Source organism: Carcharodon carcharias, chromosome 10, assembly GCF_017639515.1.
Source record: "Carcharodon carcharias isolate sCarCar2 chromosome 10, sCarCar2.pri, whole genome shotgun sequence".
NCBI classification, from domain to species: Eukaryota; Metazoa; Chordata; class Chondrichthyes; order Lamniformes; family Lamnidae; genus Carcharodon; species Carcharodon carcharias.
Genome location: NC_054476.1, coordinates 150,567,185 through 150,590,889, shown reverse-complemented (window position 1 = coordinate 150,590,889; position 23,705 = coordinate 150,567,185). Strand labels below are relative to the sequence as shown.

Genomic DNA, 23,705 nt, shown 5'->3' with positions numbered 1-23,705 from the left:
GATGTAATTTTGGACCAAGTGGTAAGAACTTCATGCGGAATCAGTGGTTCTTTGTGCTGACTTGACATGCCTCGCACTTCTTCATGATGATTTCAATGTCATTGTTCACACCCAGCCAATAGATGGTCTCTCTTGTGAGTCTTCTTGTCTATTCTATGCCCATGTGTGAGTGATGAAGTTGTTGAAGAATTTCAGATCACAAAGATTCCAGTATGATGACCTGCCCACCTTTAAAAATAACTCCCTGAGAGATGCCTAACTCATCCCGATCAGGCCAAAATAGTCTCACGTGTTTGTGGACATGCCGAATTGAATCAGTCCATCCTTCGATGATGGTTTTCAGCAGATTCTGTCATATGGAATCTTCTGCCATTTCTTCTTGTAGCTGTTGGCATTTGTGTTCAGCAATATGTACCAGATCAATTTGGAGAACATCTTCCAGTTCGATGTCAATGAAAAGAACTTGTAAATCTAAGGATAAATCTTCAGTTTTCACTGGCTTAGGCAATCTGCTAAGTGTATCTGATGTGACCATCAAGTTACCTGGCTTGTACCCAATCTCACAGTTGTAACCTTGAATCTTTATCAACGGACATTGCAATCTTGGAGCTGCACTAGACAATGGTTTTCACCAAATCATCTCCAGTGTAGCCAGTCTCTACCATAAATCTTTTGCCAAATAAATGTGAACATGGATGATCCCAAACACTAAAGCTAACATTTTCCGCTCTGTTGGATTGCATTACAAACTGTCCGTAACACAATCTAACTGTGAGATTTTGAATCAAATGCAGTTGGTTTGCCCTTTTGTAGTATGCATGCTTCTAGACCTTTCTGTGAGGCATCTATCTCCAGGGTAGTTATCTCCCTAGGACTGTAAGATTGCAATGTCAATGCTTCTGATAATGACTGTTTCAGTGCTTGGAAGAGGTATTGGTGGTCTCCCCGTCACAGGAGAGGCACATCCTTTCTCAACAATTCCCTAAGTGAGGAAGATTTTTGAGCAAGATTAGGAATGTATGGAGACAAGAAATTAAAGAGACCTAGACATCTTCAAAGATCGTCCTTATCTTGGGGTTGGAATGGCCTTATCCAGCACTGGAATATATAGAGCTGAAGAAATTTCTCTGCACGTTGATGTTGCATTTCAGACTGAATGTCAATCTTTCATTACATGCCGCTCGCATCAATAAGTGTGGATTATGGTCATGTTCTTGCTTCATTCTTCCCACAATAGCTATGTCACCTGAAATATAGATGCATCCTGGTACAGCACATGTAATGCAGTTCATGTGAGCTTGCAAGAGATCCCAGCTAACAGCCCGAATAGAAGTTGATGGAAACAGCGTTGTCTGAACAGAATACAAATATAGTAAGCTCTTGGGACTTCTCCATGAGATGTACTGACCAATAGCCATACTTGGCATCAAGCTTTGAGGATACTTTTGTACCTGCAAATCTCAGATTTAACTCTTTTGTTTTTTTTGTAAGGGCAATATTTCAAAGCTGCATTTAAGCATCCCTGATTCCTCTGACACCTTTCGTCACATCAACAATTTCCAGTTCTCTGGCCCCAACCGCTTCCTCTTCACCATGGACGTCCAATCCCTCTACACCTCCATCCCCCACCAGGATGGTCTGAGGGCCCTTAGCTTCTTCCTCGAACAGAGGCCCGAACAATCCCCATCCACCACTACTCTCCTTCGTCTGGCTGAACTTGTTCTCACACTGAACAATTTCTCCTTTAACTCCTCTCACTTCCTCCAAATAAAAGATGTGGCTATGGGTACCCGCATGGGCCCCAGCTATGCCTGTCTCTTTATGGGGTATGTGGAACATTCCTTGTTCCAGTCCTACTCCGGCCCTCTTCCACAATTTTTTCTCTGGTACATCGATGATTACTTCGGTGCTGCTTCATGCTCTCGTCGGGACTTGGAAAAATTTATTAATTTTGCTTCCAATCTCCGCTCCTCCATCATTTTCACATGGTCCATCTCTCTCACTTCCCTTCCCTTCCTTGACCTCTCTGTCTCAATCTCTGGTGATAGATTGTCCACCAATATCCATTACAAGCCTACCGACTCCCACAGCTACCTCGACTAGAGCACCTCACACCCCGCTTCCTGTAAGGACTCCATCCCATTCTCTCAGTTCCTTCGCCTCCGTCACATCTGTTCTGGTGATGCTACCTTCAAAAACAGTTCCTTTGACATGTCCTTCTTCTTCCTTAACCGAGGTTTTCCACCCACGGTCATTGACAGGGCCCTCGACCGTGTCCGGCCCATCTCCAGCGCATCCAGCCTTCTCCTCCCTCCCAGAAACATGATAGGGTCCCCCTTGTCCTCACTTATCACTCCACCAGCCTCCGCATTCAAAGGATCATCCTCCGCCATTTCCGCCAACTCCAGCATGATGCCACCACCAAACACATCTTCCCTTCACCTCCCCTGTCAGCATTCCATAGGGATCGTTCCCTCTGGGACACCCTGGTCCACTCCTCCATCACCCCCTACTCCTCAACCCCCACCTATGGCACCTCCCCATGCCCACGCAAAAGATGCAACACCTACCCCTTCACTTCCTCTCTCCTCACTGTCCAAGGCCCAAACATTCCTTTCAAGTGAAGCAGCATTTCACTTGCATTTCCCCCAACTTAGTCTACTGCATTCGTTGCTCTCAATGCGGTCTCCTCTACATTGGAGAGACCAAACGTAAACTGGGCGACCACTTTGCAGAACACCTGCGGTCTGTCCGCAAGGATGACCCAAACCTCCCTGTGTCTTGCTATTTTAACACTCCACCCTGCTTTCTTGCCCACATGTCCGTCCTTGGCTTGCTGCATTGTTCCAGTGAAGCCTAACGCAAACTGGAGGAACAGCACCTCATCTTCCGACTAGGCACTTTACAGCCTTCCGGACTGAATATTGAATTCAACAACTTTAGATCTTGAACTCCCTCCTCCATCCCCACCCCCTTTCCATTTCTTCCCCCTCCCTTTTGTTTTTTCCAATAATTTATGTAGATTTTTCTTTTTCCACCTATTTCCATAATTTTTAAATCTTTTATGCCGATCTAGTCTTTCCACCCCAACCCCACTAGAGCTATACCTTGAGTGCCCTACCATCCATTCTTAATTAGCACATTCGTTTAGATAATATCACCACCTTCAACACCTCTTTGTTCTTTTGTTCTTTTGTCTGTGACATCTTTTGATTATCTGTTCCTATCACTACTTGCTTGTCTCTACAACCACTTCTCTCCCCCCCACCTTAAACCAGCTTATATTTCACCCCTCTCATATTCACTCAGTTCTGTGGGAGCGTCATGAGGACTCGAAACGTCAACTCTTTTCTTCTCCGCCGATGCTGCCAGACCTGCTGAGTTTTTCCAGGTAATTCTGTTTTTGTTTTGGATTTCCAGCATCCACAGTTTTTTGTTTTTATCTCTGCATTTAAACATCTTTGACTGAGGCACACTCAATGCTTTGTGCTTCTTTATGACACACGTGATTGAGCTGCACCAATCTGTGTGCTCTTGCACTTTCCTAATGACGTCATCTTTCTCCATTTTGTCAAGTTTGACTTCTAATTTGTCTTGTACGTGTATGTACTTACATGGTGGATCAACTGACGGATTTGCATTCTCCTACAAGCATAATGTTGCAGCTCCCTTGAAACTGCCAATTTTTGTCAAACCATTCTGGATATTTCAATGTTGGATCATGAACCGTGATGCTGGGCATGATTTCTGAGGTTGATCTGCCTTGTGATGCATGACCAATTCCATGGACTGTGACTCGTGTGAGGTTACCGACATGCCGGTAGACCTGCAATTACCGGGCCTTTAGTCTCCATGATGTAGAGCATCTGTGATACCCGGATGGATTAATTATGCTTACACTCCAGGACTATGGATCCTGCACGTGGAATTAGCAAAATGTTGTACATTGAGAGTTTTGCAGTCGTAGGCTTCATCATGACCTTCCACATCTGTGGATATGTGTTTCTTAGAATTCAGAGGTAGTATGTTGGCACTTTCCCCTGTATTAATCTCGTTCAATAACAAGTAGTTGCCAACATTCTTAGGGCAGATAATTAAAATCTTGGCAAACACTTTGAACGACATGACAGCACCTGTTTTCCACGAGATTGACACTGTGAAGCATGTTCATTACCCTCCGTCACATTGTGCATGTCATTTTATGGTTTGTCAATCATCTTGTAGATGTTTCTGACAGAATATTGGATGATCATTCTTATTGCTTGAAGGTACCTGTAGTATCCAGTCTGCTTGGATCAGTACACGGCTCTTTGTAGCTGAATCAGCCTTTGCTCTGGTGCACTACCACTGCCAATGGTCCTTTCTGCCACATGCAGAATTGGTGAAAATCTGGGCATTTCCTTGGTGCATGCAGAAGGCCACACCTTCAGCATGTCTTGCTAGGTTTGGGTGTTATAGTGAATATGTCAACAATTGGGTTTGTACTTCAAACTTGTAAGCTTTGTCAACCTGCAAGGACCGCTTTGTATTTGCATCCATCCTTGAGTAAGTGTTCGATGGCTCGTCTAGCAGATCTTTCTGGAATGCATCCATGGGGTGGATACATACGAAAACTCAACAATTCTGTCTGCTAGCTCTGTGTTTGAAAAATCACAGTACGTACCCTTTTCTCGGCATCTGCTGATGAAGTGGTCTATGGATTCTGTAGGCTGTTGTCGAAATGACATGAACTCATTCGATTAATGCATAAGTTTTTTTTTTAACATGATTCTGAACTGGTCTTCCAGTTAGTCCATCTCTTTTGAGGATCCTGATGTGTTCAGCCTTTGTAGACCTTCATTGCCAATTGTTCGGCAAATGTTTATGGCTTGCTTGTCTGGCTCAGACGCACCTGAATCAAGAAACCATAGCTCTGTACACTGTTTAAACATTTTGAATTCAGATTGTAGGTCAGCTGAATTCCAATTTAAACTGGAAAATTTTGTGCACATTCTGACAATATCCATCTCACCTTCCTTCCTTCTGTGGTATCTGGGATGAGTGTCGCTGTAGCTGCTTTTGCAGGCATCTCCGAAGCCCCACCCACAAAGTCTAGTTGTGGCAGAAATGCACCACTGAGTAATGGTGTATTTGTTTTTTATTCAATTTATTGTTCTGCAACTCCTGAAGCCACCGGTTTTAATTGCAACTTTCTCTGGCCCTATTTTTATGATGGGTTTTGTTTGTTTTTTTCCCTATTTAACTCTCCCTTGCTCATTATCGATCCACACCCTGGTCACTCGCCTTTCCTGACTGAGCTAACCAGGTGCTGGTCCTCTCGACATGCTGACCCACTCACAGAACTGACAGGCCAAGCGCTGCAGTCTCATCACGAGAGATCAGTCTGCTTACCAACTCTTCATTTAAGCACTAGCTCACTGCTGTGTCTCTAAATCTTTTTTCTTAGCAGTCAGCACACTACATTCTCAACACTCTCCAACGCTGTGATTTCGTTGCGGTCTGACCAAAATGCCGAGGGTCTTCTCATGCCATATAGCACAATCTGAGGCTGTTCACCATGTTGTACCTGTACTTAATCCTGCTGCCAGCTGTCTCACCACTGCTGATCACCATGTCATGTTATTATGATGATATAATACCTTGAGCTTATTTATTGCACAGGGCACAAGTTACCAATCGCTCATAAGGGATCAGGTAAACACATTGTGGGTTCATTTAGTAAGACAAGGCACATGAGAACAGTTATACATAAGTATAAAGCTTGAAAGCAATAGAGCTGAGTGTATGTGCTCTGCTCAAAGCTAAAGTGAAACTAAGACTGGGCCACATGACATGTTTCCCTTCTAATGATGTCGTGCTGCTATCCCTTAAAGGCATATTACAAGGAAACTCATCCAATTTTTAACATCACTTGCCCACACTGCTGCTGCTAAAGGAGAACTGACTGGTGAAATTGTGTCCCCATCGAAGTCCAATTTGAAGTTTGGGATGGTGGGGGCAGAGAGACCTGATAATGAGTGTCCGTTTTGCACCTGCTTTGTTCCCGACAGCAATGACATGTGGCCACACTAGACAGGGAAAAGAAACTGGACATCTCAGCAGAAAACACTGGGACAGCCTGTAGACCCCTCAGTGTCTGAAAAGGGTTAAAGGTCAGGATATTGCTTTGAGTGTGGGCTCTCTTCAAACTACGGACAAAACGTTAACTTGACTCAAACTCTGAATGACCTGCTGCTCATTTGCAATGTTTTCTGTGCTTGCGTCGGCAAGCTAGACATGTCTTGGCTAGTTCTTGAGTATTGTGCTCATTAAAAATTTGAGTGAATGCTATTTTATTGAATTTTGCCATTCATTTAAGTGACTCTGCAGTCTTATTACTGTGCTACTATTAGTGGTATCAGCTACTGCTGCTGTCACTTTTCCCATCTGTGCTCTTTTTGCCTAATGCTGTAAATCAGGGCCCTGATTTTTTCAGGTAGAGCGAGCCTTTGATCTATTTTCGGATCTGTCCCTAATTCCCCCAAAATTCTATTGATCCGCAATTCTATAGCCCAGCTGCCTATCTGCTGATGGGAACATTTCCACTATTGTTGACCGTCGTCGTAGACCCTTGCTGCTCAACAGTTCCAACTCTGCCTCAAGGCATGGCTGTCACTGGCAAGGCTGACACCTATTATCCTGAGAAGGTGAAGGGGAGCCTGACACTGTCGACCACAGCTCAGCGGGCAGCACTTATCTTTGTTCTGAGCCTGAGTGAATATGATGAATCAGTCAGGTTTTGTTTTACAACAATCCAAAAGCTTCATTGCCACTTTTTTTCCCCCTGTTCTCAGCTTTCTCTTTCCCACATTTTACTTTTCTCTGGCATGATGGAATTTGAGGTTGAGTTATTGAGATTAATACTCTGGTAACTGGGGCAAAAAAAAAGTACACCAGAACTTGCCTAGGCCGACATTTCAGTGCAGTGCTGGTGGAGTGCTAGACTGTCAGAGGTGCTCTCTTTTGGATGAGATACTAAACCGAGGCTCCCTCCCGTCTTTCAGAAGAATGCAAAAGATCCCACGGTACTCTTCAAAGAAGAGCAGGAGAGTAATTGTTGGTATCATGGCCAATACTTACCCTCAATCAAAGCAACATCAGTTAAAAAATGAGTCTCTGGTCACCATCACATTGTTGTGCACAAAGTAGCTGCTACATTTCCCTGCATTACAGCCAAGGAAGTATAGTCACTGTTGTAAAGTGCTTTGGGATACCCTGTGGATGTGTAAGATGCTATATAAATACAAGTTAGTCTTTCCTGAACTGCTATGGTGGCAGCTTGATATAATTGGCCCACTTCAGAGGGTCATTAAGATTCGACGATGCTGGCTTGTCGCCGGAGTCTCATGTTGTCCCAGACTGGGTAAGGAGGACAGGTGTCCTTCACTAAAGGGCACTGACAAATCAGTCAGGTTTTTTTTTACAACAATCTAAAAGCTTCATCGTCACTTTTTCTCCTGATGCCAGCTTTCTATTTTCCACATTTTACTTTTCCCTCGAACTGGCATGATGGAATTTGAGCTGGTGTTATCGGGATTAATGGTCTGGTAACTGGGGAGAAAAGAAAAGTTTACCAGAACTTTCCTATTCTTTTATCGGTCTTCAATTCAAACAGTTCAGTTTTGCACATTGCAGAAAAATGGATGTGAACGTATAACTGCACGTTCACGTCAATCTGTTGAGATGTGGAGCTGAGGTACAGACCTACCTGAATGCTGGGGTAAATTTGAGGGACTGAGTTTTTCTATTCACTCGAGATGGCTGGGCCAGCATTTATTGCCCATCCCTAGTTGCCCTTGTGAAGTTGGTGATGAGCTGCCATCTTGAACTGCTACAGTCCATGTGGTGTAGGTACACCCACAGTGCTATTAGGGAGGGAGTTCCAGGATTATGACCCAGCGACAGTGAAGGAACAGCGATAGATTTCCAAATCAGGATGGTGGGTGGCTTGGAGGGGATCTTGCAGGTGGTGGTGTTCCCATGTATCTCCTGTTCTTGTTCTTCTGGTTGGTAGAGGTTGTGGGTTTGGAAGGTGCTGTCTAAAGAGCCTGCAGTGCTGAGTGTCATGTTCCTAGAAAACCTCCCCTTTGTTTTTTGGTTGAGCAATTGACAGTATAACTGTGGTCTTTGGGACAAGGTAAATAGATTGTGTTTTTTTTAAAATCTTCAAATATCTTTCTTCATCCAGGACCTCTACCCTGTCATTAATGGGGGGGTGGAGGAGACAACTGAACTCTTGAAGCAGCAGTTTGATCACATCTTCTTTACGGGCAGTACCAACATCGGCAGGGTTGTAATGGAGGCTGCGGCTAAACATCTGACCCCCGTGACCCTGGAGCTTGGAGGGAAAAGTCCGTGTTACATTGACAGCGACTGTGATCTGAACGTAGCCTGCAGGTTGGTTTCTTACTGAGGGTGGAAAGTGTCTCGATGCTGCAATTGGCAAGTGACCTGAGTATGGACTTGAGGCATACATCTGCAGCAGTGTAGAGGGAACTTTACTCTATCCAACCCGTGTAGTGCTTGGAGGAGCTATATTCTGTCCCACCTGACAGTCCCATTAAAGGCACAGCATGGGTTCAATAGTGGGTTATGGGGAAAGTGTGGGCAGTTAGATGAGGCACAAAGTGGGGAATAGCTTCCTTGAACGCTGTGAAGTTCTGTAGTTTTAGGAGTATAATTTGAATTATGAAAACATTAGCCCTGAATGAGTTCTTTTTGTGAATAATTTGTTTATCCTTTGTAGACGCATCGCATGGGGGCGGTACTCTAACTGTGGACAGACCTGCATCGCTCCAGATTACATCTTGTGTGATAAAAGCATCCAAGATGAAGTGGTGAAGAAGATCTGCACAAATATTATCGTGAGTTTAAAAAGAGGATCATTAGTCTTTAGCGAGCAGTGATATTTTGGGTCAGTGAATATATTCAAGGCTGAGTTAGACAGATTTTTGATTGACAGAAGAGTTGAGAGTTATGAGGGACAGGCGGGAAAATGGATTTGAGGCCACAATCCGATCAGCCATGATCTTATGGAATGGTGGAGAGGCTCGATGGGCTGAATGGCCTACTCTGCCTCCTATTTCTTGTGTCCTTGAGGCAGTGGCAGCAGGTCAGTTGGCACCTGAAAGAAGAGAATTCGGTTCAGGTTTAGGTGGGAGTCACCCTCAGAAGTGAGTTGTCTTCACAATGATTCGCTTCAATCTGTGTTAAGCCAACCGGTTGTGTGACAATCCTGTAGCTGAGGTTTAAATGCGGTAACAATTATAGTGTTTATTCGATTCTTGAGGATATAATACATCAGAATTACAACACTGATAGGTCCAGTCAGTCTGTGTTGGTGTTTATCCCCTACACATCCTTATCCAATGTGCCTGACCTGATCCCTTTTATCCCTCTGTTTTTCCTTAAACCACTTATCAAACCTCTTCCTAAATGTTGATAAAATGTTGATGTGGTTTCTGATTCAATCACTAATTCCACTGGTGTAATGCATGACCTCCAAGCTGTCTGTGCAAAACAAATATCTCACCTCCTCTTTGCTCTTACTCATAATGTTTAACTTTATTCTCATGTCCCCTCGTTCTTGACTTCCACCCACTGGAATTTGCCGGTTTCTATCAATCCCATCACTTTTAAATTTTAAACAAATCACCTCCATAATCCCTGTTTGAATGAACAGGGCCCCAGTGTTTGAAGTATCTGTAGACGGTCTGTCTGCTGTTGCAGTCATGGAGATGACCCTGAGTCACTCACCCGTTCCAGCAGCTCGAGGAATCTGAAGGGAGATGAGATTCCTCTGAATGGAGGAAGGGATTGTGCCATGAGCAAGTTTTTGGTTTTGATTAATTCAGTCCCTGGCTGTGGGCATCACTGGTAAGGCTGGCGTTTATTGGCAATCCAGAGATGCTTTTGAGAAGATGATGTTGTGTTTCATTCTTGAACCATTGGTAATAATTTGCTTGCAACTGATTGGTTCACATCCAAGGGCGGATAAAGGTCACCCATGTTAGTGTGTGCCTGGAGTCACGTGGGGCCAGACCAGGTGAGGATGGTGCGTTCCCTTCCCTGAAGCACATTAGTGACCCAGTCGGAGTTTTATGCCAATCCAACAGTTTCATTGTCACAATAGGTAAAAGCAAAATACTGCGGATGCTGGAAATCTGAAACAAAAACAGAAAATGCAGGAAAAACTCAGCATCTTTGGAGAGAAAGACAGAGTTAACATTTCGAGTCTGTATGACTCTTTTTCAGAAAAAGAGTTACAGCATTTTCTGTTTCAGCTTTATTGTCACTCTTCCCAATCGAAGGGTCATGAGGACTCGAAACGTCAACTCTTTTCTTCTCCGCCGATGCTGCCAGACCTGCTGAGTTTTTCCAGGTAATTCTGTTTTTGTTTTGTACCAGTTTGTTAAACCTAATTCCCAGAATTTTCACAGACCATTTTGAGAATTTGAATTCCAAGAGAAACTGTAGAACTTTATACAAAACTCTAATGTGTGTGGTCACCATTGACTTCACTTTGATAATGGATTAATTTCGGCAAAAGGTTTGACTGATGCCCACACTTGCTGCCCTCTTGTGTCTAATTCCTTATTATTGATCCACTCAATTAGACAGCGCCTCCTTGTGTTTTGCATTGAGTTGGCCATTGGAGTGTTCCCGATCTGACCATTCCTGACTTTGTTTGTTCCAGGAATTCTATGGAAATGATCCGCAGAAGTCCCCGGACTATGGGCGTATTGTCAACCAGCGGCATTTTAAGAGACTGATGTCTTTGCTGGAGGGAGTGAACGTGGTGTACGGTGGTCAGAGTGATGAAGAGGAGCTTTACATAGGTACTTGTATAGGCTGTGGTGGGTGAAGTGTAACCATTAACCTAGCTGCACAGTAACTTTTACCCCAATATCAGCACGAGGCAGTCTGGGTCAATATTCTCATACAGAACAGAGTTGACCCATGTTACACTCTTAATAACATTCTGTTTAAAAAAAAATGACTGATATTTATATAGCACCTCTCACAACTGCCAGACATCCCAAAATGCATTACAGCTGATGAAGTCATAGCCATTTACAGCACAGGGGAGGCCATTTGGCCCATCTAGTCTATGCCGGCTCTCCATGGATCAGTCCAGTCAGTCCCATTTGACCCTGCTTTATCCCTGTAGCCCTGCAAGTTTATTTCCTTCAAGTGCCCATCTAATTTCCATTTGAAATTTTTGGATTGTCCCTGTCTCTGCTTCCATCACCCTCATGGGCAATGAGTTCTTCCTCACGTTCCCCCTGCGCCCCTTTCCCAAAACCTTAAATCTGTATCCCTTAGTTTTTGTAACATCAACTAATGGGATCAAATTATCCTTGTTTGCCTTATCCAAACCTGTCATAATCTTGTACACCTCTATCAAATCTCCTCTGCTCCAAGGAGAACAATTCCAGTTTCTCCAATCTAACTTTGTAGTTAAAATCATTCTGGTAAATCTCCTCCGCACCATCTCAATGTCCCTCACATCCTTCCTATAGTGCGGTGACCAGAACAGGATACAGTACTCTAGTCGTGGCCTAACCAGTGTTTTTTGTACAGGTTCAGCGTCACTTCCCTGCTTTTTGTACTCAATATCTCTAATTATGAACCCCAAAAATAAAATGTTTTGCTAACTATTCTTTCAAGATGTTATGCCACTTTCAAAGATCAATGCGCAGGAACCCCCAAGTGCCTTTGTTCCTGTACACTCTTTAGAACTGTGCCATCAAGTCTAAATCATGCCTCCCTATCGCTTCTGCAAAAATGCACCACCTCACACTTCTCTGTATTAAATTCTATCTGTCACTTGTCTGTCCATTCTGCCAGCTTACATATGTCCTCTTTTTCAGTCGCTTGGTATCATCCTCACCCCCACTGCCCCAAGTTTGGTATCGATGGAGAATTTTGAAATTTTACTTTGTTTTTTTGAAGTTTAGTCACTGTTGTAATGTAGGAAACATGCCAACTAATTTGTGCACAGCAAGCTCCCACAAACAGCAATGTGATAATTACCAGATGGTGTGTTTTTTTTTCTGTAATGTTGATTTTGAGCATTAAATATTGGCCAGGACACTGGAGAAAACTCTGTGCTCTTCTTTGAAATAGTGCCATGGGATCCTTTTCATCCATTGAGAGGGCAGACAGGGCTTCTGTTTTAATGCCTGAGCACAGCTGGCTTTCTGAGACATGGAGACGCCCTTTATCCCCTTCATCACACCACTCCCTGTGTGCCTCCCAACCCCAGGGCCCTTGAGGCACATCCCCTTGTGTCCATCTCTGTAGGTCTGGCTTCCTCCTTCCCCAGCCCTAGCGTCAGTGAGGTAAGTGGGGTCACATTGTGAGCTCATCCACCCCGACTTCTCCTGCATTTTATTTCGCCAGCAGTGAGTTTGTGAACTAAAGTCGGGCTGCCTGAACAGCTGACCCGCTGCCTTTCTGCAGTGCTACTGACTGGAGAGAGGAGCAGAGGCAGGGCCAAGACTTGGGTGAGGGAGGTGTCCAGATTAGAGCACTGGCTGAGGGTGGGCTCGGCTGTGGATCGGGAATGGGGTGGGGGGTGCGATAGGGAGACTAGAGGCTGGACGCTGCACAATGGCAGCCGAACTTTAATCTTCCCTCACCTTGTGAGTTATTCCCTGTACTTATATTGGTGGCTTCTCCATGGATATGGGGCCAAAGAATTTGGAAGCGGTGACTCTATATTTTCCACATCCCATCCCTATGGCCCATTCTGCTAACATCCCAGTCCTGAGTATTCTGAGGGGCACTGATTGGAGAGAAGCTCCTTCTGTAGAGAAGTGAGGGAGATTAGTGAACCCGCTCTCGGCTGGCTGTGCCCGGGGGAGTTGGCAGAGGCCCGGGGACAGATGGGGCTGTGAAGGATTCCAATCCGATTGCCATCGGTTTTTGACCTTTTATTGATCAATGGTCCTTTCCATTGCTAAACGGAGCCTCTTGTTAATATTTGCTCAGCTCCCACAATTGTGACCGATGTGGATCCCGACTCCAGGATTATGCAGGAGGAGATCTTTGGCCCATTGCTGCCTATAGTCACGGCCGGTAGTGCAGACGAGGCCATTGGCTTCATCAACAAGAGGGACAAGCCTCTGGCTCTCTACATCTTCTCTCACAACAAAAAGGTGAGGATTGCAACTTCTAAGACTGGATGGTCTGGGTTTGTGTTTCCTGGGTTGCTCTCTTAGACCTTGAACACTCTAGCTGCTATCTGCCATTTAAAAATTGGACATATATTTATTTCAGTGTCTTAACTTTTGTGTGCACGACTTGGGAGACGAGAAGCCAGTTAATGCAGTGAGTGTCTGACCCAGTCAGACCAGGAAAAGGCCTCAGGTTTAATCCTGGGTCTGTGATGAGTTACCTGATCTCAGCTCGGCCTGGGGGGGAAAGGGACAAATTAACCAGGGTTCCCACCCCCTGCAACGATCCCTACCGAGTGAGCCATGCTTGACCAGCCTGGTGATTCCCTATCTGAATCCGAATGAAGTACCAATGGGTTCCTGACGCCTGGGGAACTATGTCACAGCAAGGACTGAATTCCTTCAGGAAGAAAATGGAAAACGGAGCCAAATCCCAAATGGAAGTTGTGTTTGAACCCTCCAAACCCTTGAGGACAGGTCAGCAATGTCTTCCCAGGTCATCCCGGAAGGTCCGTAAGTGGCCGAGGATGCTCCCCCCTCTTCTCGGCCACCCCCTATTGAGAGAGAGAGAGAGAGAGAGAGAGCCTACCTCTAACTTACAGCCTCACTGCTGTAGCTCAGCTGAGATGAGGAACCGGTTGTGAAGGAAGCTGTTTCTGTGAACTCCCAACATGTGATGCTTCCACACAGCCTTCATTTAAAGTTGGTCTTTTCTTTTTGGTGCTGACACTCATTTCCTGGTCATTCCGTGATGTAAACCAAACCTGGGGTGAAAATCCAGGGAGACAAGATACCTGTGGGTCTTTGACGTTGCTGCTGTGAGAAGGATAACGTTGGAGGTGTGTGATGCCAGACTGGGTCACAGCATGACCATGAGGAGATGTGCCTTAAGCCATATCAACCCTGAGCTCTGTAACACCCTCCTTAAACCTCTCTACCTCTCCACCCCTCTCTTACTCTTGCAATGCTGTTTCAACCTATGCCCATGACCAAGCTTTTGGTTGCTTGTCCTAACATCTCGTTAAATTTTTATGTTTCTAGGTCTTTTGGATATTTTATTATATTAAAGTGTGATTATAAGCGCAGGTAGTTTCAAACCATGTTTCTACAGCAGTAACATTTAACATTGAGGAAACACACAATATTTTTTGTATTCATTCATCGGATGAATTTAGTGTCCATCCCGAGTTGCCCTTGAGAAGGTGGTGGTGAGCTGCCTTCTTGAACCGCTGCAGTCCATTTGATGTAGGTACACCGACAGTGCTGTTAGGGAGAGAGTTCCAGGATTTTGACCCAGTGACAGTGAAGAGACAGTGATATATTTCCAAGTCAGGATAGTGAGTGGCTGAGGTGCTGACGGTTCCATGCGTTGCTGCCCTTGTCGTTCCCGATGGTAGAGGTCGAGGTGGTAGAGGTTGAAGGTTTAGAAGGTGCTGTCATTGGAGCCTTGGTGAGTTGCTGCACTGCAACTTGTAGATGGTATGCACTTGCTACCGCTCTGTGCTGGTGGTAGATGGGATTCCAATCAAGTGGGCTGCTTTGTCCTGGCTGGCGTCGAACTTCTTGAGTGTTGTAGGGGCTACACTCATCCAGGCAAATGGAGAGTATTCCATCACACTCTTGACTTGTGTCTTGTAGATGGTGGACAGGCTTTGTGGAGTCAGGAGGTGAGTTACTCTCCAACTGTAGCCCTTGGGTCTGGTGTAACTGGATTATTCTATGTTATAACTGAGGATTATTTCCATCTCTCCCCACAGTTAATAAAGAGGATGATCGCAGAGACTTCCAGCGGTGGTGTAACCGCCAACGACTGCATGATCCATTACACTGTCGACACATTGCCGTTTGGGGGTGTTGGTGAGTCCAGACCCTGGTTCTTGTCTGTCCTGCAGGATGGGTCGGATTGAATGAGCAACATTGGGAAGAGTAGAAAAAGATCCTTGAGTAAAAGGCATCTCTGGCCATGTTGTTGCAGAACTGGCTCCCCATATTGGTACCAGGGGCTAGAAGGAAGCCATGCTCAGGATACAGGGTGGTTGAGCAGTATTGTTCTTGCATTTATTGGGGGACACTGTTTCGAGGGAAAACAAGAGAGTTTTCCCCATTATCTTGGCCAATATTCCTACTTTGATCACATCTCAGAAACAGGTAACCTGGTAATTATCACAATCCTGTTTGAGAGTTTGCTGTGTGCAAATTGGCCACTGTTTCCTCCATTATAACAGTGGCTTTCCTTTCTCCTCATGCCCTCTGCTTTGCTTGCCCCTTGTAATAATGGGATAATGATGAGTGACACTGGAGTCAAGGAGAAAGCACAGAAAATTGTACCTATTTTTTTAACGTGAGAAGATCTGGTTCCTACAATTAATTTCTCACAATCTAAACATTATAGGGCACAAACACTGCCCTGGTACTCCAGATATTATCAACCGATTAACCATCCTGCTCTCAAGTTAGAAACATGACGGGAATGACCGTGGTTGGACCATAAGCTGCCATCAGTCCAGTTGTTGGCGCTTTTTCCCCAACTGGGGGATTTGCTGTTTGCAGAAGACAGCTCACTTTCCAGATGGGAGATTGAACTGTGCACAGCATTGCTCACAAAATAAATGCAAAATAAATCATTCTGGCCCATCCAACTTGGGGGTGGGGGCTGGGTGGGTGGAGAAATGTACAGAGCTGCCATCATACGATGCAGCCAAGTGGTGACTGGAAGACCCCAGAGATGTTTTCATGCCTGGGTAGAACTGCAGGCTAAAACTCATAAAACATCTTCCAACCTAATCCCACTTTATCCTTGCCCCAAAGTAAAAACAATACTCTTAACTGCGTGTACTTAGCCATTAACCTTTGTGGTCTTAACTAAGTTCCACCTGGTAACATATTATAGGACTTGATTATTTGGGACACTACAGAAGGTGCCCTGGTGTTTTTATACCATGTTCTCTCTCTGTTGTTTGCTCCCAGGTGCAAGTGGCATTGGGGCGTACCATGGCAAATTCGGCTTTGAGACGTTCAGCCACCGGCGTGCTTGTGTGCTGAAGTCGCTGGGTTTCGAAAACATGAACAGTGTCCGCTACGCGCCTGCTACTGACTCGAAGCGAAAATGGACCCTGTGGCTGATGAGCAAACGTGGAGGATGCACAACAATGTGACTCGTTGCGATTGCAGCACTGGGATCACTGGGTGCCGCACAAAGTAGGGCTTTTATGTAAGCAAGACCAGCATTTATTAACCAGCCCTAGTTACCGTTTGAGAAGGTGGTGGTGACCTGCTGACCTGAACCGCTGCAGTTCATCTGGTAAAAGTATTTCCACAGTGCTGTTAGGGAGCGAGTTCCAGGGTTTCGACCCAGTGACAGTAAAGGAACAATGAATATATTTTCATGTCAGGATGGTGTCTGACCTTGGAGGTTAATGCTCCCCCCTCCTGCCCTTGTCCCCCTTGGTGCTAGAGGTCACTCTTTTGGTTAGTTATGTCAAAGAAGCTTGGGCAGGTTATTGCACTACATTCTACAGATAAAACCCAGCGGCCAACAAACCCTGGAGACAGAGTGAATGCCAGTCAAATGCATTTCTTGGTAGACTGAATATTCTAAGATTTACTGATGCTCCTGTGAGACCATTACTATCTTGAACTCGAGACTGAAGAGTGGCCGCTTGGATGAGGTCCCCAGGGCTGTTCCCTAGCGAGAAGCTGATACATGTGGGAGAGAGGGGGAATCACTCACATTGCTAAGAGTTTGGGTAAAGAACGTTTAATTCTAACTCTGCACCTTTTTGTTTTGTCTTCCAGCTTTACTACCTAAGGCACACAGGAGATAAACAACACGACTACATTACGTTGACCACCTGATAAACCTGAGAGGTGATGATGTGTACTGAACCTCAGATTCATAGGGAAAATTGGAGTTGATCAAAATCTGGGGAAAAACTGACCAAACTAGCAGGTCTCCAGTACCCTAACTCTTCCATTTTGTACACCCCAATAAACTATTATGCTTTTCCAATCACATTTCAATGACCCTAGTGGAAGAGCTAGTACTGGCACAGACAAGATAGGCCGTACTGTAATTTCTCTGATATTCTTTATCTGGTGTATATTAAGTTTTAACTGGTTAACAATGACATTAGTTTTGAACCATGGTTTTTATTTTTACTAACGTTTAATTGCTAATTCACTTGTAATAAATTTATAGATGGAGTGACAAGGTTAGTAGCTTACAGATGTTATACCCTCTCACTATTAACTAGATTTGTTCTGTAAATTTGGAGAAGGCCAAACTGCATTCGGAATCCTGTTGATCGTAGCCAAGTCACATGCGTGTGGCACCTCAGCGGCCAGCCCTCTCCTGTACAGCATTTCTCCTCCGCTCTTCACTGCACCCTCTCCCCAGACCAAGGATGCATGACTCACCCAAGAAGTGACAATTAGAGGAGGAGCTCAGCAGTGTAGTGTTATGGACAATGGGAGGAGGAGCTCAGCAGTGTAGCATTATGGACAATGGGAGGAGGAGCTCAGCAGTGTAGTGTTATGGACAATGGGAGGAGGAGCTCAGCAGCGTAGCATTATGGACAATGGGAGGAGGAGCTCAGCAGTGTAGCATTATGGACAATGGGAGGAGGAGCTCAGCAGCGTAGCATTATGGCGAGTAATATCCCCCACGAGGAAAGATCAGTGCCTCTATTCCAGCTCTCCTGCCTTGACACCCGACTTCTTTTTGAAGTCTCAGGCAGGCAAACGAAAACTTGGGCTAGTGGGACTGGCTGGGAGAAATGTGATCTAAATTTACTGGGCCGCTCAACTGTTCTCTTCCTAACCTATATACTCCTGGAGAGAGAAAGTGTGTTAACGTTTCGAGTCCAATATACACTCTATCCTTCACAGGGTCACATCGGACTCGCACTGTTAACTCTGTTTCTGTCTCCACAGATGATGCCAGACTTGCTGAGTTTTTCCAGCCCTTTGTTTTTATTTCAGATTTCCAGCGTCCGCAGTATTTTGCTTTTATCCATACTTACGGCCTTGGTCCTAGCACCCTGAGGTATTTTTAGGATGTGTCTTATCTGTTAAATTTTATTATACCTTCAATGGTTGACCTTGATTGGATGGGTCTGAAAATGCAACAGGGTCAGAGTAACTCTAGGCCAAAGCTGTCAGGAGCAGCTGTTTGAATTCTCCACCTGCTAACTCCTGCCTTTAGTGCAGTCCCTGTCTGTCAAAAGAAAACAGTTGTGGACTGCAGTTGTTTATCAGACTGCTCGGTCATATGACTGTGACCTTTTTTGCTTTCCCAATTGTAATCCAGAAATTCATTGTTGAGAATGCCCTTTTGCACATTAGACTCCGTTGTCACGAGATGCACACTTCTATCAGAAGGTTCTAGTTCCACTCCAGAGACTTGAGCACAGGAGTCGAGGCTGACGCTGCTAGTGCAGTGGGGAGGGAGTGCTGCATTCTTGGTTGGTGTTATCTTTTGCATGAACCATTAAAAGGAGTTCCTGACTGCCGTCTCAGAGGGATAGAAAAGATCCCATGGTGCTGCTTTGAAGAAGGGCAGGGGAGTTAGCCCTGATGTCCTGGCCAATATTTATCCCTCAATCAACATCACAAAACCACATCACCTCATTGCTGCTTGTGAGAGACTGATATGAACAGTTTGGTTGCTGTGTTTCCTATGTTGCAACAGTAATTGCACTTCAAGTACATAATTGGCTGTGAAGCGCTTTGGGAAGTCCTGAGGTCATGAAAGGTGCTGTATAAATGCAAGTCTTTTGTTCCAAAGTAGTCTGGCTCTAATTTTAACAGCTTGCCCCCTTGTTCCATGGATCACCCCACAATGAGAGTATAGTTTATTCTTATCTACCCTGCCAAATTCCTCATCATTTTCAACAGCTAGTGAACACATGCCAAGTTTATGTCCTCTGAATTTAGCCCTTGCTAACTGAATTGGCGTTGTATCTGTCCTGAAGTCTGTATAACTCTCCTGAGATTTTTCAAGGATGAGATGAGCTTGTGACAAAGGCAATGCCCTCACTACGATGTTATAGGCCAGGGGTTCTTCCTCCTGTTTTGCTTTGAGTCCCTTGCACTGCCACCCCGCAGCAATTCCTGTGCTTTTAAAAGTTTCATGTAACACAACACAAGTCACAAGTATCTTTTCTGTATTAAAAATTACTTATATAATTAAACATATATGAATGTGAAATTTGGATGGTTAAATGAAGATGAGCTAAGTGGCAAATCACGTCTGTAGCTGTCACAATCTTGTGGGAAAGTGTCAAGAGCACAATTTGTTAACGTTAACTTAGTTAACATTAAGTGATGAGTCAGATTTAAGTGATGGTCCCACAGTATTCACTGGTCAGGCTAGTGCGGAGATGGTGGCATTAGTGGTATTGTCACTGGGCTCCGAGGATGATGTTTTGGTGACCTGGGTTTGAATCCCACCACAGCAGATGGTGAAATTTGGATTCAATAAAAATCTGAAATTAAAAGCTAACTAACATAACTAATGCCCTTTGGAGAAGGAAATCTGCCGTCCTTACCAGGTCTGGACTACATGTGACTTTAGACCCACAGCAACGTGGTTGACTCTTAAATGCCCTGTGAATAAGGGCAATTAGGGATGGGCAATAAGTGTCAGTGACACCCACATCGGATGAACGAATGCAAAGAAAAGGCGTGATAGTGGCATAGCCTGGCAGGAGCTTTTCTGAGGAACTTTTGTCTTAAAATTAGAAATAGTATATCCCACATGAGCTGCATGTTTCTTAATCACTGTTGTCCAATACACTCACCACGAGGGGTGAATCAGCCACAGGCAGATGGTAAACTGATGCCCTTCATCAGGTGAGAGATTTTAGTGATATGGTGGCGTAGTGATAATGTCACTGGGCTAGTAGTAATCCGGAGGCCCAGGTTAATGCTCTGAGGACGGGGGTTCAAATCCCACTTTGGCAACTGGTGGAATTTAAATTTAATTCATGAATTTGGAGTTGAAAGCTTGTCTCAGTCATAGCGACCATGAAAACACCATCAATTGTCATTTGAACACCCCCCTGCTTCAATAACCTCCCCTCCCTCCCTTTAGGGAAGGTAATCTGGCCTGGACTATAAAAAGTGACTCTAGTTAACTGAAATGGTCTAGCAAGCCACTCAGTTCAAGGGCAATTAGGGATGGGAAACAAATGCCGGTCTTGCCGGCGATGCCCACGCTTCATGAAAGCACAAAGAAAAAAAAGAATAGGAGCAAGAGCAAGAGTAGGCCATTCGGCCCCTCGAGCCGGCTCCTCCATTCCATTAGATCGTGGCTGATAGACCTTGGGCGGGACGTTAGGACCCTGCAGCAGCCCAATTCAATCAAGAACATTAGTCCGGCCCCTGTCCGAAACGATTTGTGCCCACGTTAAAAAAGCAAGTGGGCAAATCCTGCGGGAGAAACAATCCGTAACATTAAAAAACTGTAGTGAAGGTGACAAAGAGCGGCCCAGTGAAGGAGGTGAAAGCACACTGAAATAGTTGCTACACGTAACAACAACATATTTACAGGCTGTCCTTAAAGGCACATCACAGGAGCATTGTCAAGTACGACACCAAGTCACAGAAACAGACATCGGGGGGCAGCAGGACCAAAAGCTTGGTTCGAGAGGTAGGTTTTAGGGAGGATATCGGATGCTATGTAAGTGAAAAGTTGCTGCCGCTAAAAAATATTCTTTGCAAAGCTGCCATCACGGTGCAGTCGGTGAAAAGACAGGTCAGGCCATTCAGCCCTTCGAGCCTGCTCAGCCAGTCGAGGGGTAGGATTTTTCAGTTGGGGGCAGGAGGGACGGGCCCGACATGTAAAGTGACCCTCGATGATATTTCGTTGGGCAGCGGGCACGCTCTGGAGTCAGCAGCGGGCCCACCAACGTGTAAACAGCCTACTGAGGCTCCTGAGGTCGGCGGGGCAGGCAAAAAGGCCAAGCGGCCTTCACGCTTTTTAGGAAACCTCATCCACGAGTGGTGGGTGAGGCTTCCTATCAATTCCATCTCCCTGAGTCAGCTCCGTGCCTCCGGGAGAGTGAGGCGCTCTTTCACGCGCACATGCAAAAGAGCGCTGGCCCCGACTCTCCTTCCTCCCCCCCCACCTCCCGCACAGGTAGCGCTGAGCGCTAAGGCTCTCGTATTACGCTGGGCCAGCCTTAATTGGCCCGCCTGCGTAAAATGGCTCCACGCCCGTTCCCCCACCCCCACCCCCACCCCCAAGCCCACCCACCAACTGAAAAATTCTGACCAATAAGACCATGGCTGATCAGGGTTATAGCCTTAACTCCACGTTACTCAACCTCTCACCCTGTCCCTCGATCCCAGTCCCTCCCTGGGAGCTTGTTGCAAGATTCACCCCCCCCCCATCTTTTGTGTGTATTTTATAACGTGGTGAATTTGGCGAGCCTCACAATCCTACCGCTCTCAACCCACGCCAAACTTGACAAGCAGAGGGGTCGAGAAAAATATGAATAAAAACACTCAACATTGTTCAAAAAAATCTGGGTAAAGGCATCGCATTCCCAAAGGAGTTGGTTCCTGAGGGAGTGCTGCATTGTTGAAGGTCATTTTGGATGAGACATTAAGTCAAGGCCCTTTCCACCCTTTCAGGTGGGATATAAAAGATCCAACATAGTCGTAGGGTGATGGAGTTCTCACCAGTGTCCTGGCCAATATTTATTCCTCAATCAACATCACAAAGACGGATTATCTGATCATTAGCACATTGCTGTTTGTGGGAGCATATTGTGCACAGATTTGAAGAATCCTGCTTCGGACAACATGAAGTAGGTTTTATAGTCTTTTATAGTCCTAGTTCTGTCGAAGGGTCATGAGGACTCGAAACGTCAACTCTTTTCTTCTCCGCCGATGCTGCCAGACCTGCTGAGTTTTTCCAGGTAATTCTGTTTTTGTTTATAGTCTTGAGTCTGTTAACAGCAAGCCTTTAATAATAGCTCACAACTATGTACATATATACAGTAGAAGGCACAGGTATGGAGCTGACTCCATCCTAGGTCTTTAAACATCTCTTTTTTATTCCTTCATCGGATGTGAGCATCGCTGGCTAGTCCAGTATTTATTGCCCATTCCTAGTTGCCCATAAGAAGATGGTGGTGAGCTGCCTCCTTGAACTGCTGCAGTCTACGTGGTGTAGGTACACCCAGAGTGCTGTTAGGGAGCATGTTGCAGATTTTGATTCAGCAACAGACAGTGAAGGAACAGTGATATATTTCCAAGTCAGGATGGTGAGTGGCTTGGAGGGGAACTTGCAGGTGGTGGTGTTCTGCTATCTGCTGCCCTTGTCCTTCTAGGTGGTAGAGGTCGTGGGTTTGGTAGGTACTGTTTAAGGAGGCTTGTTGAGTTCTTGCAGTGCATCTTGTAGATGGTGCACACTGCTGCCACTGTGTGTCGGTGGTGGAGGGAGTGAATGTGGATGAGGCACCAATCAAACAGGCTGCTTTGTCCTGGATGGTGTTGAACTTCTTGAATGTTGTTGGAGCTGCACTCATCCAGTATTCCATCACACTCCTGACTTGTGCCTTGTAGATGGTGAACAGGCTTTGCCCCTTATCAGCCCAAACCTGGATATTGTCTAGGTCTTGCTGCATTTGGACATTATTTGCTTCAGTGTCTGAGGAGTTGTGAATGGTGCTGAACATTGTGCAATCATCAGCGAACATCCCCACTTCTGACCTTATGATGGAAGGAGGGTTATTGATGAAGAAGCTAAAATGGTTGGGCCGAGGACACTACCCTGAGGAACTCCTGCAGTGATGTTCTGGAACTGAGATGAATGACCTCCAACACCACAACCATCTTCCCTTGTGCTAGGTATGACTCTAACCAGCGGAGAGTTTTCTCCCTGATTCCTATTGACTCCAGTTTTGCTAGGGCTCCTTGATGCCACACTCTGTCAAATGCTGCCTTGATGTCAAGGGCAGTCACTCTGACCTCACCTCAGGATTTCAGCTCTTTTGTCCATGTTTGAACCGAGGCTGTAAGGAGGTCAGGAACTGAGAGGCCCTGGTGGAACCCAAACTGAGCATCAGTGAGCAGGTTATTGCTAAGCAAGTGCCACTTGATATTACTGTTGATGACCCCTTCCATTACTTTCCTGATGATTGAGAATAGACTGACGGGACAGTAATTGGTCGGGTTGGATTTGTCCTGCTTTTCGTGTACAGGACATACCTGGGCAATTTTCCACATAGCCAGGTAGATGCCAGTGTTGTAGCTGTACTGGAACAGCTTGGCTAGGGGCGCAGCAAGTTCTGGAGCACAAGTCTTCAGTACTATTGCTGGTATATTGTCAGGGCCTATAGTCTTTGCAGTATCCAGTGCCTTCAGCCATTTCTTGATATCACGTGGAGTGAATCAGATTGGATGAAGACTGGCATCTGTGATTCTGGGGACCTCTGGAGGAGGCCGAGATAGATCATCCAGTCAGCACTTCTGGCT

At 45.5% G+C, this 23,705-nt stretch overlaps 1 protein-coding gene across 8 annotated transcripts in view; it reads left to right on the top strand.

Moving 5' to 3' along the window:
- LOC121283186 (aldehyde dehydrogenase, dimeric NADP-preferring-like) overlaps positions 1-19,411 on the top strand; it is a 35,051-nt gene extending 15,640 nt beyond the window's left edge. For all 8 annotated transcript variants that reach the window (XM_041197416.1, XM_041197418.1, XM_041197419.1 and 5 more), the window contains exons 5-11: positions 8,228-8,436; positions 8,786-8,903; positions 10,736-10,877; positions 13,036-13,202; positions 14,978-15,077; positions 16,188-16,431; positions 17,016-19,411. In XM_041197416.1, coding sequence (XP_041053350.1) covers positions 8,228-8,436; positions 8,786-8,903; positions 10,736-10,877; positions 13,036-13,202; positions 14,978-15,077; positions 16,188-16,375 — 924 coding nt within the window. In that variant the 3' untranslated portion in view covers positions 16,376-16,431; positions 17,016-19,411. The remainder of the gene's footprint in view (positions 1-8,227; positions 8,437-8,785; positions 8,904-10,735; positions 10,878-13,035; positions 13,203-14,977; positions 15,078-16,187; positions 16,432-17,015) is intronic.
- Positions 19,412-23,705: the final 4,294 nt, after the last annotated feature.